This window comes from Leuciscus leuciscus, assembly GCF_965113295.1.
Source record: "Leuciscus leuciscus genome assembly, chromosome: 20".
Classification (NCBI taxonomy): Eukaryota; Metazoa; Chordata; class Actinopteri; order Cypriniformes; family Leuciscidae; genus Leuciscus; species Leuciscus leuciscus.
The window spans coordinates 1952289-1972523 of record NC_138744.1 but is presented as its reverse complement, the minus strand read 5'-3'; the positions used below and the strand labels follow the sequence as shown (position 1 = coordinate 1972523).

The 20235-nt window shown below is 34.9% G+C and overlaps 3 protein-coding genes across 6 annotated transcripts in view; 1 reads left to right on the top strand and 2 right to left on the bottom strand.

Moving 5' to 3' along the window:
* Window positions 1-511: 511 nt before the first annotated feature.
* LOC309484488 (uncharacterized protein) lies at window positions 512-4978 on the bottom strand. 2 transcript variants are annotated; one of them, XM_082150861.1, is made up of 8 exons: window positions 4845-4978; window positions 2791-2953; window positions 1590-1691; window positions 1451-1507; window positions 1250-1336; window positions 1122-1148; window positions 911-1033; window positions 512-825 (listed from the first exon to the last, which is right to left on the bottom strand). In XM_082150861.1, the coding sequence occupies exons 2-8, from the start codon at window positions 2947-2949 to the stop codon at window positions 796-798; spliced, it is 585 nt and encodes a 194-aa protein (XP_082006987.1). In that variant the 5' UTR covers window positions 2950-2953; window positions 4845-4978; the 3' UTR covers window positions 512-795. The 2 variants fall into 2 exon arrangements, with proteins under 2 accessions (XP_082006987.1, XP_082006988.1); XM_082150862.1 differs by lacking the exon at window positions 1122-1148 and having other exon boundaries at window positions 4845-4977.
* A 405-nt stretch (window positions 4979-5383) lies between these two features.
* On the top strand, window positions 5384-7796 carry LOC309484494 (uncharacterized protein). The gene is made up of 5 exons (XM_082150868.1): window positions 5384-5562; window positions 6131-6250; window positions 6375-6431; window positions 6507-6608; window positions 7203-7796. Exons 1-5 carry the CDS (start codon window positions 5395-5397, stop codon window positions 7299-7301), a joined length of 546 nt encoding a protein of 181 aa, XP_082006994.1. The 5' UTR covers window positions 5384-5394; the 3' UTR covers window positions 7302-7796.
* Window positions 7600-20235, bottom strand: part of plekhg4b (pleckstrin homology domain containing, family G (with RhoGef domain) member 4B) — a 51496-nt gene continuing 38860 nt past the window's right edge. The window contains exons 20-24 of one of the 3 annotated variants that reach the window (XM_082150609.1): window positions 18436-18552; window positions 16301-16555; window positions 10858-11066; window positions 9918-9980; window positions 7600-8190 (exon numbers count right to left, since the gene is read on the bottom strand). In XM_082150609.1, the coding sequence (XP_082006735.1) occupies window positions 9936-9980; window positions 10858-11066; window positions 16301-16555; window positions 18436-18552 (626 nt within the window). In that variant the 3' untranslated portion in view covers window positions 7600-8190; window positions 9918-9935. Of the gene's footprint in view, window positions 8191-9917; window positions 9981-10857; window positions 11067-16300; window positions 16556-18435; window positions 18553-20235 lie in introns of those variants that run through there. The other 2 variants (XM_082150610.1, XM_082150611.1) reach the window with 2 other exon arrangements.

Genomic DNA, 20235 nt, shown 5'->3' with positions numbered 1-20235 from the left:
AACAGGTCTGATGCACAATGGGTTTTTATTTTATTTTTGATGATTATTTTGTTGCATTAGAATCTGTTGTGGTTGTTTTTCATCTTGTAACGCCCCCTGCACTTCACACATCTCTATGGTCAACAGCAGGAACTGTGGTTTTAACAAAAGAACTCACAAACACCAGCAGAAAATGTGTTTCGCAGTTCAGTGATCATTTAATGAAACACTACTTTCTTGTACTGTTAGTATTTGATGATTTTTAACTAGTATTTATTATTAAAACAACAAAAATAATACTTTTTTGCAAATAAAACTAAATGATCATAATTTCAAAAATACATTTTAATTAAATAAAAAAATTAAACAAATATTTAAAACAATGTGTGTGTGTGTGTGTGTGTGCAGCTCAAGTAGGAGACTCAGCACGCATGTGTGTGTGTGTGTGTGTGCGTGTGTGTGTTTCAAATACAGTAGCTTAATTGATTATCCATTATTGCACAAACAGAAAGCACAAACTGATGACGAGAAATTCAAAAACAGTACTTTAATAGTGAGCACATAGAAATGAATCAAGCTTATCACTGTACATTTACATCAATGCATTTGGCAAACACTTTTATCCAAAGCGATTTACTTTGCATTCAATATAAACATTTGCCCTATTCACACGCTCACTGCGAATCAAATCCACGACGTTGACAGGGCAGTGCAACGCTCTACCAGCTGAGCTTCAGACAAACGGGCATTAAACAAACATCTATATACATATTCATTAACATGCAATTACAGAAATACAGAGAAATCACTGTCCAATCAAACGTCTTGCTTGATAGTGATCAAGGGCTGTATTGAAATGAAGAAAAATAAAAGAGTTTTCAAAGTGTTTGATAGTTCAGCATGTTTTGTGGATTTCAAACTGAAAACTTACCAGTGTGTTGAAATGAGATCTGCATATGGCTTTACTCTCCCAGTAGATCAGAACCAGAGCCAGAATCAGCTCCAGCCCGCACAGCACGCAGATCACCACCTTCAGCCCGACAAACATGTGGATCTGGCGGAAACCAGTAATGATAAATGAATAAATGTATGTGCACATGATAATTAACATCAGCTCGTGAGTGCAGGTTTGCTACATGTACCTTTGAAATGTCATCTCTGCTGTAATACTGTAAAAAATAAAGTAAATGAATGAGATATATGCACAGTTATCAGAGATATATAAGTTATACAGAATATGTGAAGAATGATAAATGTCCTGTGGGCCTACCGGTCCGTCATCCATCAACGAGCAGAGAACTATAGCTGCGATGGACCAGAAAAGGCTGATAATGTTGAACACGAAGGATAGTTTCACCTTTCAGAACAAGAAGATAAATGATTAAAAAAATCATTCTTTGAAAATCATGAAAATCATCATCATGATTAAAAAAAAATTGTTCTGGATAATATTTGTCCCGTGATCACTTACCACGGGCATGAGCGGAGACTTTCCAGCAGCAAATGACAGAATGCCACTTGCAATGTACTAAATAACAGAGATGTATGTGTGTTTACATGAATAAAACTTACACATGTGATAAATAGAAACATGATCGCTATGTTCTCACCAGGGCACTAGGTAGGGCGTACACTAAATGATGCAGACCGTATTCAATAGCAACGAGGATGCCGATGCAAATGACAAACGCTCCGATGCTGAGCTGAGCCGCCTGCAACATCAACAACATTCATACATCATAATTCTCATAAAACTACATATAGTCAAGAAGTCTGAGATCACTTTGAACATTTTCCAAATGTAAAACTAAGGGTTACACTTTAGTCTAGGGTCCAATTCTCACTACTAACTAGTTGCTTATTAGCATGCATCTAGGATATTGGCTGTTTATTATACTTATAAAGCACATATTAATGCCTTATTCTGCATGACATTCAACATCCCTTAATCCTATCCAATACCTACTTTAATAACTACTAATAAGCAGTGATTATAAGTTTATTGAGGCAAAAGTCATAGTTAATAGTGAGAAATGGACCCTAAACTAAAGTGTGACCAAACTAAGATATTTAGATATTTTAGATTCTAGGTGATTAATGAAATGTAAGTCAATGAGTGTCACTGATCACGTGACTCTCTGTACAGACGATCAGATATCCTCAAATCATGCAAGAAAACATAATCATCAGGTTTTGTTCATGCAGCTCCAGCAAAAGAGAAACACACCAAATACAAAAAATGTATTAAATTGAAATGGAAAGAAGCATTTTCACTGGTGTTCTTTTGGTCCCCACTGTGTGTACACAAATGGGTATATTTATTATATAGGCCTATATATTTTTGCATCTAGTGGATGTATCTTTGATGGGAAACTCTCGTTATGCAAATGACATATAAATGCTAATCTGTTGAAATCAGGGTCACAAATCAACCAGCAAGCAGGCCAAAAATACCACTGAAACTCACGAAACGTCCCAGATAGGGCAGCAAAAACATGAGCAGCAAAAAAAAAAAGTAGTGAATTCCTGTTTATTTTCTGTTATGCATCATCTGATGTATTTCAAGATAATCTATTCTGACTCGAGTGTCTCTGCAACTAAAACGAAACTGAAATCAACTCACAACTTACTTTGACTACATCAAAATCCACAGTGATGGTAGACAGTAGAGAGTTTATATGTTTAGAAAAATAAAGATAAAAAATGCACAAATAAAAAAAATTCTGGGACAAAAATATGAGCCCCTTAATAAAATAAATGAATATCTGCCATTTGTATTTGACATTATTATGCATTTGAATCTTGGCCTACCCCGAGTTCCTTTGGTCGTCCTTTCAGAAAAACCTTGTACGCATCTTTGAAGATGCAGGTGAACTTCTCAGGCATCAGCTGGCCCTCTCTCATGCTCCGGATGCTTCCCAGAGGAATGCTGATGACCATGCAGTCATCCGGCTTAAACGTGTACCGCATTTGTCTGTCATTTGAAAAGAATATTGTTATCAGGCATAGTGGATCACAAATGAATGTGCCAACTTCCAGCAGCTCAAATGTGGACAGAAGGAGAGACTGAAGTCGGCTGACAGAAGCAGAATGACTAATAACCCTCTGGTGCCGTCCGGCCACAGTCAACAGAACAAAATCTTACATTTTATAAAAGTATTTATTCATTTTTTAGTTTATCGGAGTGGTACGAAACTTGGCAAAGGTTTTGACACTTGCTGTGTGAACACACACACACAACAGACACAAAAAGGTTAAATTTTCCTGAAAAAAATAGTCACACTTGTATTGTTCGTGGTCAAAAATGGCCTAGTGGAAACGTTTGGTACTGCGTATAAACAGATTCTTACTGAAAGCTCATTTTTGTGCGATATCAACCTCAAATTTGGAACACAGCTTGTTTAGATTGATTTTTATTTTTAATTTTTTTAGAGCAAAACGCATTTTGGAAAATATCTATTTCATATAAAAACTGGAAATGGTATTTTTGTGCATTTTTCATAACAATAAAAGTCAAACGTTTTTGAAGTTCACTTTTTAAACTTTTTTTTTTCCACTTCAGTAATAATCTGCCTTTAGTCTGGTCAGATTTATAATAGTTTACGTTGGAAATTAAATTTTCAGGTCCATGCTCAAAAAAGTGAATAAATGGATTATAACTACTGCATAAATATAATTGAGTAGGCTACCATTAAATCCACAAAAAATAAAATAAAAATTAAATAAAAGATATTATAAAACTAAAATATAGTACAAGCACCAGAGGGTGAAACAGCAAAACATGGTTTTATAACTCATTATTGTTGTGGAAATCTCACACTTTACTTTTTTAAAAGCCTCCTTCATATATGTACCTTTCAGTGAGGTAAGATATACAGCATATGTATGGCTTTCAAGGTTTCCAGTTACTTAGTTACAGTTTGCCTGGCTTACATAATCCTCCACAAATTCCTTTTATATGTATTTCTGTCTTGTTTTCCAGTACAAATATCTAAACATTCTTAAATCAAGATACATTTACTTGAGAAGCAAAATGACATCAGATATTAAATATTGTTTACTGAACAAATTATCAAAATGAAGTAAGTTTATGCTTTAAACAACAAATATCTTCCAATGGTGTCAGAAAAATGGAAAGCACCCCATTGCCAGATATGTATTTTAGTTTGAAGCAAAAACTCACTTCACTTCGATCTTTTTTTGGATTTTTAAGTAAAAGTATCTTGATTTAGGAATGTTTAGATATTTGTACTGGAGAACTGAGGAAGAAAATCATGTTTTGCAGTGCAATAAAAGAGTTAAATAGAATCATATATCATAAATGAATTAAAATAGTCAGAGCATGTTAGTCTGGATAAACATAAACATGTCTGTCAGTTGCTTCTCACGTAAAACGCCACACATCATTTTAGCCATGAAACTAAAGTTTAGGAAAAGCCTATCCACTAAAAAACTATAAAAAGTGTCTCAAATGACACAAACCCAAACACAGTTTAGAAAATGCCCAGTTTCAAACGTGTTTACAGGAAGTCTGAGGTGAATATGCAACTTATAGCTAATAAAAAAAGAGATTTCCGAGTTATCGGAAGGTCTAATAAAACACAGCGCATCAACAAAGCAGTAATCTTACCCTTACATGTAGTTTTGTAGGTGTAACCTAATATATTTAGGTTCATTCAGTAATGTTAAATAATTATTCTTTTTTTATTTTGGAATAAAATCCATTAATTTAGACGTAAGCACGTGAATCACATGTTTAGGGTATCGTTTTCTCAGGGTAGGCCTGCCTGACCTCTCTGACTCCCACTATAAGAGTAAAGAGGGGTTTGTGTTTCAGGTAAAGAGAGGTAAATAAATAGTCTTACCAGCTGGAGAATATAGTGTGTGAAGGCTTGATTAAGTGTCTGCTCAGATAGCAGAAGTTCCTTTGAGAAATGCAGTTCACATCGTCGGGTCTCACATCACAGTTCCTTTTTTTTTTTTTTTTTTTTTTTTTGGACCAACCACATGAAAGTGGCTTGTTGGCTACCAAGAGAAAAAAAAACACTAAAGTGACACACGATGATCTTTTCTAGACTTTAATACGGAAGACAGACTCGGCTCGGTAAGATGAACTCATGAAGCTTTGCATTTGTATATGTATTTTTTATAAAGATTAATGAAGACCTGTATACGATTATATTTACAAAACTGAACATTTAAATGACTGTGGTAAGGATTAATATTAGAGCATTCCTAGTAGAGAAGCGTGAATGAACATTAATGAGGGTTTCATGCATCTTTAAAAACAGACATGATCAGTAACTTATAGTCACTTATACTCAATTCATATTTTATCTGCTTTTGCCCAACCTTTATTTTTGGGTAACATTATGTGTATTTGAGTGTGTTTGTGTTCGTGCAGTGGTTGAGAACATGGCTAAAGCAGATATTGCGATGGAGATTCAGAGGCACGAGGACCCAGCTGGAGGAAGACTAGATGATGAAGGGCCGCTCATCAAGTATTACCGCGCCAGTGAAGCTCTGCCGGGCACAGTGCCAGTCCTACACGGGCTCCTGAGGAAGGGACCCGCCACCTGCGCGGTAACCCAGAGCACCACCAGCTAATACAGCATTTACTGACCTTTAGCTGAGCTAGCAGAAGAAAACAGCCTGCTAAACATTACAGTATTATGCAATCATTTAAGACATTTCTCCTTATATAGAACCTTCCTCGAGTTCTTTATAAAATGAACCATTTTTTTTTCTAAGAGTGTGTTCTAGTTGGCTAATAAAATTAATAAATAAATGAATACAGTGAGAAAAGCCCATGCTGAGTTTAGCCTGTAAATGAAGAGTTCAGATGCAAAAGCCTCTAAGTGCCATCTGAAATTTTCTTCTAGAATGCTCATTTTTATAAAGCTTGTATATTTAAGTTTAGTAATTTCACTTAAATGACAATTATTAGGTAATTTGCATTGCCATTTAAGTGAAATTATTAAACTTAAATATACGAGCTTGATAAAAATGAGCATTCTAGAAGAAAATTTCAGATGGCACTTAGAGGCTTTTGCATCTTAACTCTTCAAATTTAGCTTTACAGTGCAAGAATTTGTCAACATAAAAAAAAAAAGTGATTGTAAAGGTTATTATGACTGTTGTCCTGCTGTAGGCCGTGCAGATGTCCAGTGGGATCCTGAGTTTTGGGATAGGAGTGGTGTTTGCAGCGTCATTCGCCATCAATAATAATCTACTGACACTATTCCGAGTGCCAATCGTTACTGGAATAATGGTGAGCTTCTGTAATATTATGAAAATGTTTCATTGTGCAGCACATTGAGACACAGAGTCGTACAGATAATCTGTTTATTCATCAATAATGTTAATCATTTGAAACCATTCCTTTTGTCTTCCAGTTTGTCGTGGCTGGAACCCTGTCTAATCTTCTGTACAAAAGCCCCGGGCTTCTGCAGGTTAGTGTGCGCATTTAACAAGTACACCGTCTTTAGAAAGTACAAGCGTTCATCAAGAGTTTTATTTTTGAACAGACTTGCTTCATCGCCAACATCTCATGTCTGGTGGTGTCAGGGGTCGGAGTGATTCTTCTAGCTGTTGACCTTCATCCAGGTCAAGATCAAATCCAGTACAAGGTACAATTAATCATTCCTGTGCTGTTGTTATGAACATGTGTGCTTCACATTTGGTCTTTCATCTTGTTTTATTAAATGCATAAAACATGTTTTCAAATGTGATAGCAATACTGTACTGTCAACGTTTTTGATTATTTACAGTTTAAAGATAAATGTGCCGAATAAAGACTGAAGACTCAAAATCAAAAGGGGAGAATATATATATAATCAAACACATAAATAAAATCATTTTAAAATGTACATTTATAGTATAAAATAAAGAATTTAGCAAAAAGAAAATCAAGCCTATTTTAAGGATCATTAGGATTCTTTGCATTGTGACATTGTTTTCATGACAATAATGCACATACAAATGACTGCAATATAATGGGTTGTTTTATTTAATTAAGCATAACTTGCTGGCGGTATAACAAATAAATATAATTTTTTCTTAAAAAAGGCTTTATGCAAAATATAACTTCTTATTTTGAGGTCAAATATGGCCTGAACATGTTCTTCACAGGTCCTGTAAAACTGTCCCTGTAGGATTGAAAAGCATGTATTGACCCAGGTTGTGTGTGTGTGTGTGTGTGTGTGTGTGTTTGCGTCCTGCAGATGGAGGTGCTGGTGCTGTGTGTGACTCTGATGGACATGCTCATCGCTGCAGTGCTGATATACTGGTTTTACAGAGAGAAGCGTGACCATAAGCAGTGACGCCTCTGTGTTCACACTCTTCATCTCTGTGCCGTTTGAGCTCATCGTTTCTCAGAAGGTTAAGCAACAATAATAGAATTAAAGAACTAAAAAAAGAAGAAGCAGCAGCAGCTACAGCTATACTCTCCTTACTCATGATGAAATATCTGAAATTCAGTCGTGGGAATTGAAGTCGTGAAGCCAGTGACGAACACATGTGGATGATTTGACTTTTAATGGGACTTGTTAGTAAATGCCAGTAAAATACAACAGTTCTTGTTTAGTTTTTTTAGCAAGAATGAAGAACTGAAGCACAGACTCTGCTCCCGACCCTCATAACCGCTGCTTGTAAGCTTTATTTGTTTATTGTGTTTGAGCATTTTATTCCCTGTAAAGCTGGATATCATTTCTCTGTACATATTTTCACATTTATACACTGAATTAATGTATTTTCTGTATCTGTTACATATGAATTTGAGTTAATAAAACACCATCTTAATAAATTACAGAATTCAATACAGCTTTTTTTTCTTTCTTTTTTTTACCATTTTCTTTTTTCTTTTCAAAGTAAAAAGATGGACTCAGTCCTTAATAAAAATGCAATCCTCAATGGATTTTATTAGTAGTGCCAGTACTCTCATCTATTTAAAGACACTTTGTACAGATCAGTCAGATGTGGAGTGGTGAGTCTGCAAGTCTCTGTTGTGCCGCTGAAATCATGTTTCTTAAAGTGAAAAACGTAAAAAATTAAAAACGCTTGAAAATAATTTACATCCGTGACCTTGTCGCCCGGTCCAATAACGTACCAGCACTGGTGAGGCTCTGGACGATTATCAGAAGTTATGAAATGTCTCAGTGCATATCGAGTCCAACAGCTGATCTTCATCTCTCCGTCTCAGTGGATTCACAGCTGGAAACACAAAAGAAAACAAGTTATTAGAAAGTCTCTGCTAAGAGTTTGATCTTTATTATCAGCGTTCACACTCACAGCGATCATGGGAACTGTTGGCTGCATGATACATCATAATATGGCTTATACAGGCCTGGGACCAGCTTTGAGATCCACGATGGGTCATCAAGTGGTATTCTGTATTACTGTTTTTTATATGATAAAATATCATTTTTATTTTCTCCTGATAACAAATTTTTGTGACAATTTTGTAATTTAACAATAGGGGCAAGGTTTTGAAAGGGACTATTAGTAACACTGCTATATTTTTAGAAGCATAAATTACTACATTTCTATTTAGCTTCGTGCTAATTTTGTGAAATACTGTCACAAATGCAATTATGCATTTTTCTTAAATGCTTCAAAACTAATCCCACATTAGTCTATTATTAACTTTATGTATGAATAATTATGTTATTTTATATCTGCTGGGGGCAGAGATTAAAAGGAACAAATTGTTTTTGCTGAAAGAAATATATATATATATAAAAGGAACAAACTTTTTATTTTTGCACTGGGACTTTTATTTTCTTCCTAGTTGGATTTTTTTTTTTATAAGAAATACTATTTTTTTTCTTTCAAAATAATTGATATCTAAATTAATTTAAATTATATACAATATTTCTTGCAATTTTCTTTTTTTTGTTTAATATTTGTATTTAATAATAATCACAATAAAAATCATATTATTTTATAGCCATATTCAATTGGTCTAAAATGAAAACTCACGTGGAAAGAGATTTTTATTTTTTTAATTCTGTTCACGTTATGGTTACTGATAGAGGTTTGATCCGCACTCAAAGAACAATCTTCAGAGCAAAAAGTAATTTTACAGCTTTTTGAAATAATTTTGATTATCTATGCAGATGCCAACAACTCCCCAACACATGTTAAAAATTCCTATATTTTCCAAATCATAGCATTACACAAAATATAATTTTTTAATGTCATTGTTTTACAAAACCGTGCATCTGTAGTTTCTGCTCAGGGACAAATTACAACTGTATTTGGAAAGTCACTTCATCAGAAATGGTTCTCATGCGCCACAAAGCACGATCTGCCATTGAAAATCAATGACTTTCTGCCGCTGTGATGCTGCAAATCGCTGTCAGCGTGAACGCTCACATTTGTTCAAATGCGTGGAAGAGAATCTTGCAGCACGATCGACATCAGCTGCTCAATTTCACATGTATTGACCCGTGTAACAGTTCTTCCCCAAAAGAGATATTTGTGCATTATTGCTTTAGACACAATCAAATCCGTGACACAAATAGGACTCGACACCACAGAATCTCACACATGCATTACAGTGCATGTGCATCGCAGGGGAACAAACAGTTATGTTCAACATAAAGTTCATCACCATAGACAATAACGTCAAAGCAAAACCAGAAGTTCCTCCAGAACAGTAGTTTCGACTCTCAAAAGCTTCACGCTTCAGATTTCTGCATTACTGTGAACGTGTTTGAACACACCGAGCGATGACGTTGTTGTCTGTGGTATAGCTGCACATGCACATTAAGTTGAAAATAACTAGAACAACCCTTGAAGCCCAGCACACACACACACACACACACATGCAGCCCAACACACTGACATCAAGCACAGGGATCCTCTGCGCCAGCCTCATGCGTTAATGGGGAACAGGCATCGGGAATCACACAGGTCACTTCAGACTAGTTACTTACTGATCTAAACCGTTTGATTCAGACCAGAGTCGAGAGGCCTAATGGGCAATGAGAAGTCTTGCTCTGGTAAAACAAACATGTCAGATACAATTAGATGAACTATAAGAGGAAGTCAAGTGCTCAAACTTAGTGTTGAGGCATTCCTGGAATCATGAGGAAGCATGAGGAATAGTAATAGCGATGCTTGACACCAGTGAAGGAGGAACTTTTACATTATTTTAGCTCGTCTAAAACTTTAATAATACTATTTTTTTGTCTTAATATATTAACATCAGGTGCAACATTGCGTGGTAGTTTGGAAAAGTAAGTAGATGTCATGTGAATTATTATTATTTTTATATAATTTAACGCCATGTCAGCATCAAAAGCTATATTCATGGCAAATTTGAGAGTAATAACATAAAATAAAAAATCATAATAATAATATTTCAGTTAATTTTACAATATTATGTCTACAAACAAACAAAAGGAAAAACAAGGACAAAAAAAAAGTATAACTGAATTATTATGTATCTGTACAACAACCTTGAACTTGGGACTGGCACTTCACAAATAAAACATTATTATTAATATATACAATAATACCAATAACATATATATAAAATATTCCAATTAGATAAAAATTTTTTTTTTTTATCCATAAATGTACTTTCTAAATAAAAATATTGACTAATATAAATGAAAGCAGGAAATTCCAACAAAATACTTCATGCTTTACAGTCAAGAAGGACTTACACAAATCACATTGAGGCAATTCTTCACCTTTTAATAAATATACGAGGGGCCTTTTGAGACCGATTCGACATTTTGTATACAAAGTCTGTTCATTTCCATTTATTCACTTCACTTATTCACTTAGATTCACTTCATATACCACTTTCCCATCCACTTTTTAAATAAGAAATACACACGTTAAGTATGTCTTCAGGTGCACTCTTACCGCGGTGATGAAGCTGCTGCTCTGGGTCTCTGTGTGGTAGAGGATGGAGGACGTGAGTTTGGGTGGAGACGGGGACGGGGACGGGGATGGGGACGGGGTGTGAGAGGACAGGTAAGAGCCTCCGTCACTGGTGTAGCTCTCCATCACCACAGCAGGCTGACGCTGGACACTGGAGGAGCACTGGGACGAGCTCTCGGCACTCTCACTGACTGCACACGGACAACACACCATTAACATCACGCATTTACTTCATCAGAAGTGACTGTCTATGAGATTCTGTTTCAAATAAAAACATACTATTCATTAAAAGAATCTTAAAGAAATGTATCACGGTTTCCACACAAATATGAAGCAGCACAACTGTTTTCAACACTGATAATAATCATAAATGTTTCTTGAGCATCAAATCATCATATTAGAGTGATTTCTGAAGGATCATGTGACACTGAAGACTGGAGTAATGATGCTGAACATTCAGCTTTGATAACAGGATACAAATTATATTTTTAAATACATTACTATAGAAAACATTTATTTTGAATTGTAACAATATTTCACTACACTACTGTTTTTACTATATTTTTGATAAAAATAAATGCAGCATTTTAAACGATAGAGTATAATAATTATGTATGTATAGAATTTATTTATGTATATAACAATATTATAATATATAATACATAGTATATATTACGGTACACTTATTATATATAAATATATAATAGATAATGAAATATTACAGCAAGTGGCATTTGTTTTCAAGTAAAATGAATAATATAATAATCACAAATACTGTACTGGATCTTGATGGACAGAATCGTGTCTAACGATTACCAAAAGATCTGAATCAAAAGATTATTTCAGTGTTATCTGACTATTTTTGTCTGAGTTGGTGTATCTTTAGGCTGCCCAGTGAAACCGCACACATTCGGTCCCTCAGAGTTTCCATTGGCTTCCATTGTACCAAAGAAACACCGCCACAGAGAGAGGGGCCCGTTTCCTGTTTCAGACTTCCTGTCTGTAAAGCGTGTATGAAGGTTTAGCTGATCTTCATACACACCTTCTGCCCACCACACACACTTATAAGATGACACATCCTGTTGATGAATTTAGACTGTAGATGAACTCCACTAATATATATTAGAGCTGTCAAATCGATGAATTAGGGAAGCTTGTTTCCGCCACAGAATAAAACATTTGAAAAGATAATTGTGACTTTTTATCTCACAATTGCGAGTTTACATCTCGCAATTCTGACTTTATTTCTCACAATTGCAAGATATAAAGTCAGAATTGCGTGATATAAAGTCAGAATTGAGAGATATAAAGTCAGAATTGCGTGATATAAAGTCAGAATTGCGAGATATAGTCAGAATTGCGAGATATAAAGTCAGAATTGCGAGATATAAAGTCCGAATTGCGAGATATAAAGTCCGAATTGCGAGATATAAAGTCCAAATTGCGAGATATAAAGTCCGAATTGCGTGATATAAAGTCCGAATTGCGTGAAATAAAGTCAGAATTGCGTGATATAAAGTCAGAATTGCGAGATATAAAGTTGCGAGATATAAAGTCAGAATTACGAGATATAAAGTCAGAATTACGAGATATAAAGTCAGAATTACGAGATATAAAGTCAGAATTACGACATATACAGTCAGAATTCCGAGATATAAAGTCAGAATTACGAGATATAAAGTCAGAATTACGAGATATAAAGTCAGAATTCCGAGATATAAAGTCAGAATTACGAGATATAAAGTCAGAATTACGACATATACAGTCAGAATTCCGAGATATACAGTCAGAATTGCGAGATATACAGTCAGAATTGCGTGATATAAAGTTAGAATTGCGAGATATACAGTCAGAATTGCGAGATATACAGTCAGAATTGCGATATACAGTCAGAATTGCGAGATATACAGTCAGAATTGCGTGATATAAAGTCAGAATTACGAGATATACAGTCAGAATTGCGAGATATACAGTCAGAGTCAGAATTACGAGATATACAGTCAGAATTGCGAGATATACAGTCAGAATTGCGTGATATAAAGTCAGAATTGCGTGATATAAAATTGCGAGATATAAAGTCAGAATTGCGTGATATAAAGTCAGAATTACGAGATATAAAGTCAGAATTGCGAGATATAAAGTCAGAATTGCGAGATATACAGTCAGAATTACGAGATATAAAGTCAGAATTCTGAGATATAAAGTCAGAATTACGAGATATAAAGTCAGAATTACGACATATACAGTCAGAATTCCGAGATATACAGTCAGAATTGCGAGATATACAGTCAGAATTGCGTGATATAAAGTTAGAATTGCGAGATATACAGTCAGAATTGCGAGATATACAGTCAGAATTGCGATATACAGTCAGAATTGCGAGATATACAGTCAGAATTGCGTGATATAAAGTCAGAATTACGAGATATACAGTCAGAATTGCGAGATATACAGTCAGAATTACGAGATATACAGTCAGAATTGCGAGATATACAGTCAGAATTGCGTGATATAAAGTCAGAATTGCGTGATATAAAATTGCGAGATATAAAGTCAGAATTGCGTGATATAAAGTCAGAATTACGAGATATAAAGTCAGAATTGCGAGATATAAAATTGCGAGATATAAAGTCAGAATTACGAGATATAAAGTCAGAATTACGAGATATAAAGTCAGAATTACGAGATATACAGTCAGAATTGCGAGATATACAGTCAGAATTGCGAGATATACAGTCAGAATTGTGTGATATAAAGTCAGAATTGCGTGATATAAAATTGCGAGATATAAAGTCAGAATTACGAGATATAAAGTCAGAATTGCGAGATATACAGTCAGAATTGCGTGATATAAAGCCAGAATTGCGTGATATAAAGTCAGAATTATGAGATAAAAAGTCAGAATTGCGAGAAAATTGCGAGATATAAAGTCAGAATTACGAGATATAAAGTCAGAATTACGAGATATAAAGTCAGAATTGCGAGATATACAGTCAGAATTGCGTGATATAAAGTCAGAATTGCGTGATATAAAGTCAGAATTGTGAGATATAAAGTCAGAATTGCGAGATATAAAATTGCGAGATATAAAGTCAGAATTGCGAGATATAAAATTGCGAGATATAAAGTCAGAATTACGAGATATAAAGTCAGAATTGCGAGATATAAAGTCAGAATTGCGTGATATAAAGTCAGAATTGCGTGATATAAAGTCAGAATTGCAAGATATAAAGTCAGAATTGCGAGATATAAAATTGCGAGATATAAAGTCAGAATTGCGTGATATAAAATTGCGAGATATAAAGTCAGAATTACGAGATATAAAATTGCGAGATATAAAGTCAGAATTACGAGATATAAAGTCAGAATTGCGAGATATAAAGTCAGAATTGCATGATATAAAGTCAGAATTGCGTGATATAAAGTCAGAATTGCGAGATATAAAGTCAGAATTGCGAGATATAAAATTGCGAGATATAAAATCAGAATTGCGAGATATAAAGTCAGAATTATGAGATATAAAGTCAGAATTGCGAGATATAAAATTGCGATATAGTCAGAATTGCGAGATATAAAATTGCGAGATATAAAGTCAGAATTACGAGATATAAAGTCAGAATTGCGAGATATAAAGTCAGAATTGCGTGATATAAAGTCAGAATTGCGTGATATAAAGTCAGAATTGCGTGATATAAAGTCAGAATTGCGAGATATAAAGTCAGAATTGCGAGATATAAAATTGCGAGATATAAAGTCAGAATTACGAGATATAAAGTCAGAATTACGAGATATAAAGTCAGAATTGCGAGATATAAAGTCAGAATTGCGAGATATAAAGTCAGAATTGCGAGATATAAAGTCAGAATTACGAGATATAAAGTCAGAATTACGAGATATAAAGTCAGAATTGCGAGATATAAAGTCAGAATTACGAGATATAAAGTCAGAATTACGAGATATAAAGTCAGAATTGTGAGATATAAAGTCAGAATTGCGAGATATAAAGTCAGAATTACGAGATATAAATTCAGAATTGCGAGATATAAAGTCAGAATTGCGAGATATAAAGTCAGAATTGCGAGATATAAAGTCAGAATTGCGAGATATAAAGTCAGAATTGCGAGATATAAAGTCAGAATTGCGTGATATAAAGTCACAATTGCGTGATATAAAGTCAGAATTGCGAGATATAAAGTCAGAATTGCAAGATGTAAAGTCGCAATTGTGAGATAAAAAGTCGCAATTATCTTTTAAAATGTTTTATTCTGTGGTGGAAACAAGCTTCCATAATGAATCACTATTAATCACATCTAACATTAAAGTTTGTGGTTATATAATACATGTTTCATATTTAAGTCCTTGTTTAGTTCATGTTCAGAGGTAAGCCAGGTCTTTGATTATTGTGTATCTGTTCTCTTTTGGACCCAGTGGTTCCGCTCCTGCGTTTGAGCCAGAGAAATCGTCCCGCATGTTGAGAAACTTCTGTGGATTTGAATGATGTGTATTGGTGAGCATCTTGCTTATCTAATGCTGGGCAATACTTCTCACTGGACTCAGTATATAGACTTTGCCTTATTGCTGAGTGGTTCCTCATTTACTGTGAGGACTGTGGAGGAGGAACCGTGGTCCAGTTCCCCTTCCCGGGACCGCCTCTGCTCCTCCACCCTCATGGACAGGGATGGGTGTTTCACTAGGGCATCTGGAGCCACTCTTATGTCACTTCTGTTTTGGGTTTTGGTTCACCTTTATAATTTCATGTCTTTGATTTTGTAATGCTTTCAGTTTGTCATCATGTGCTTCCCTTGCTCCTCATGTTATCCTGCCATGTGTTCCCATTGTGAATGTCATGTTCTGATTGGTTGTTTTAGTCACTTTCTCATTGGTTCATTGCTTTCAGTTTTTTCTTATTAGACTTTGTGTAAAAATAGCCCTCATGTTTCATTGTTCCTATGTGTAGTTATGTTCAGTGTAATCCGCTGTTGGAGAGTTTCTGTTCATGTTTCAAGTCAAGCCAAGTCTTTGTTTAATGTGTCTCTGCTCACTTTTGGATTTATTAAAACTGCACTCGGGTTCATCAAGCTCATCTTCAGTGGACTTTCTGTTACAGTGTGTGTCTGTGTGTGTGTACACACACACACACACACACACACACACACATATATACACATACACATATATTATATAACCACAAACTTTTATGTTAGATATGAATCAAAATTGTGACTAATCAACTTGACATCACTAATATATATATATATATATATATGTACTTTTAGGGGAAAATGTGCTTAAATTGGCATGAAAATAATGTCACGGTACAACAAATTTTAATGGACCTTAAATAGTCTATTTACTTCATGCGAATTATTTTTGCATTTGATTTTGAAATGTGATGTTTTCATGCGATAGATATAGGGCGACTCACTCATGGAGGACTGAACGCTGGAGTCGTGCTCCAGCTCGTCCTCTTCGATGCAGTCGTACGGCCAGTGGCTCAGAGATGGGCATCCGGGCAGCGGGTGAGACGGGTACAGGTGCAGGTTCAGAGAGCCCAGCAGAGAGGACGACGACTGACTGCTGGAGGACGACGAGCTGCTGTTGGAAATGGTGGAGTGAGGTCTTTTAAACGGCGTGGTGTGGTCGAACGAGGACACCGCTATGGACGCCCGCATCCTCGACTCTGCAGAGACGGAAGGTGGACGGAAATCAGATGAAGGCTTCCACTGCTCTCAGGAAGATTCACGTGTGCATCCATACATTAAAGGGATAGGTCACTCAAAAACCACAAATCTGTCATCATTCACTCACACTCAAGTTGTTCCAAACCTGTATGAGTTTCTTTCTTCTGTTGAACACAAAAGAAGATATTGTGAAGAATGTGTGTAACCAAACAGTTGATGGACCCCATTGACTTCCATAGTATATATTTTTTGCCCATACTATGGAAATCAATGTCTCCTTTGAACTGTTAGTTACACACATTCTTCAAAATACCTTCTTTTGTGTATTTTTGGGTGAACTATCCCTTTAATTAAGCAGCAGGACTGAATTAATGAATGCTAAAGTAGTTCCACATAAACATTAAAAGTGTTTAACTATTAACTTTTAATAATAGAAGGTATGCTGAAATCAAATAAAATAGAAATATTAAAAGAAAAACTTAAACTTACTTGAAAAATTAGAAATGATGCCTTGGCAACTAAATAAAACAATTACTAAAACTACAACTGAAATAAAAATAAATTAAAGCTAAATCAAAATATTAAAAATGACATACAAGCTTAAAAATTGTATATACATACACACTATTTGAAATTATTACAATATTTTTGGATTTTTATATAATTAAATATTAAGAGGGATTTGTAAACTATAGAATTTCCCTGTAATTTAATAATGTCAATATATTCAAATGGTATTTCTATCAACATTTTGATACTGTATGTTGTTTCTGTATTTCACAGTCACATCACAGGACAATTTCCACACAAATCAATTTTAATAGATAATTTAATGTTTATGCACAGAATGTGTGTTCTTTGCTGTCCAACTACATGAGAATATAAACAGTGAACAGTGTTTTTATGGGCAGTAAAGTGCAGAGAATGTCAGTCTGTGTGGTTTCTGCTGCTTTGAGCCAAATTACACAACAGTCATTCATAACATTTGATGCATGACATTCAAAAGCTTCTAATGCCCAAGACGACACGGCACAAGTTATGACTTATGACACAGTAAAGTGAATAAACACACGCTAACAGCCGAAGTAAGAGGGTAGATCTGTTCTCCAGATAACACTGCTCAGAGAGGACCGGCGTACTGAAGATCAACCATCAAACGCTGGATCCGGCTGTGATTTGCTGTTTGATTAAAAGAATATGCCTTCGTACAGTATGAGTAAAGCCAGTGTGGGAATATGGGCCACGTTCAATACATATTTCAGACTGTGTGCCTGTGTCTTCTGGCCATTAGGTTTAGGATCAATTATATAATCTATATATTATAATAATTACTATAATCAATTATACAACAAATAATATAATAATAATTGAATAATCAATTATTGATAAATATATTAAAACTGATATGAAAATTATCGTTCTTCCTTAAAAGTATGATAATTTAGTAGTATTATTTTTAATATTTTAATATATTAAAACTGATATGAAAAGTACTGTTCTTCCTTAAAAGTATAATATGTGTGTGTGTGTGTGTGTGTGTGTGTGTGTATACACTTTTCATATCAGCTTTAATCTATTTATCAATAGTTATTAAACCTATACTTTTATATATACTGTGTATAGGGTTAATAATATTATATATATATATATATATGTATGTATATATAAGGACATAAATAATTATAAATATTATATTATATTATTAAAGTAGTATATGTTATGTATTATTTTATATTATTTATTAATACATTTTCAAAATGAACAATACTTCTCGTATCTATTTTAATCGACTTGGCTATTATTATTTCGGATATACATTTGTTCATAAATTGATGCTGATGATGATGAGGTTAATGTCTTGCTGATGCAGACATCTTACCTGACCCTTTCATTATGTAGTCGACGGCTCGATCGCTGATCGCAGAGTCGCTGGGTTTGATGTCCATGAACGGCTTGTTTCCGATTCCCATAGAAACCATTTCCTGCATCCGTAACTCTGATGTTAAAACACACACACACACACACACACACACACACACACACACACACACACACACACACACACACACACACACACACACACACACACACACACACACACACACACACACACACACGCATTAGGCAAATATAAAACCATCTACAGAAACACAGTGTATAATGCAAAGGGCTTTGACACCACATTGTTTCTTCCTAACATCTATTCCAACATATTTTCAGCTCCTAATAACAACACAAGAGACAAAAATGTCCCACAATGCATTTATAGTGCGGCCGCAGTGCTGAAGTGATATTTCTGCTGCTGCAGGACTGAAGACACAATTATGTTTTGACTGGATAGACTAATAGATATAACTAGAATCACATGGTGTGAACAATAGACACCAGGGCTTCCTCTGCTACTCAGACGTGAGACGCTGACACGGCTAAATGCTTAATAAAGGAAACGAGCGAGGTCTGATTCTCCAGTGAATTACTCTTATCAGCCGATGAGTCTGAATTAAGGGTGGGCAATATGATTTTTATTTCACAAAATGAGAAATATTATTTCACAATAATGAGATATATCACAATATAGATAATTTGTGTTATTTTATCTAATTTCTGTTATTAGAAATAGTAAAAAAAATAAAAAAGGATAAAATTACAAACAATAGGCCAAATAACAATATAAAAATAGGTTATTTTAACATGTAGTTAGAATTAGTAAAGAAATGTAATAAAAATGAAGTAAAAATAAAATATTGCATAGTCTTAAATTAAAGGCAGGGTAGGTAGGATTTTTCAAAAAAAAAAAACATTCCAAATTTGTTTAAAATGTCTTTATATACCAATACATAATTAAAATGTAAGTACTCTGAAAAAGAGAGTATAAAAATCGAGTGTCTGTAGACCTCTCACGACTGTTGTAAACACAGCTCATTATTTCCATTCACTCCACCCCCTCCCTTCTGGGCTCCTTCCAAAGCCACGCCCCCAAAACACATGACCGCGCGACGCCAAACGCTCAGGCTCAGCTGGAAGACGCATTTATTTACTTACTTATTTATTTACCTGAGACGAGTGGAGAGGAAGGAGTGCAGTGCATGCAGTGACATCATGTCAGAATCACATGTAATAAAATACCTAACTTTATCACTATAAATATAAACAAATAAGATGGCTTTTAGTACTCACTATCAAGCTAGCATATCGATACTGGTAAAGTTTAAAATATATTTAGGCTATAGGTAACGAGCTATATTTATAAGGCAAAGCTAAAAACAGTTTGCATTGATACACGTTTTTCCATTACCATCAGTTACACTGTGATGAAGATGAATTTCATGTAAGATTCATAACATATACAGTGTTCTGCATGTAAGAGCTTCCACGATGAAAACATTGTTGACTCTGATGAGGACTAACGTTACACTCCGGAGACAAGCCTACCGCATCGTCGGTTCGAGGACAGGTCCGGGGTCGAGGGCGAAGCAGAGGAGGTCGTTCAAGAGTGCGGGCAACCAGGGTCAGAGGAAGTAGTTTTTGCCTTGTTTGCCTTCGCTGACTGCATATGCAGGTGCTTTGAATTTTGAATGCTCTTTCTCTGCCATAATTTTACTCTTCGTAGGTTCTGCGCCTCTCTTGCACTCCTCAAATCAAACGGGTGCGCGCGCATATGGGCAGATCTTGTAGCAAC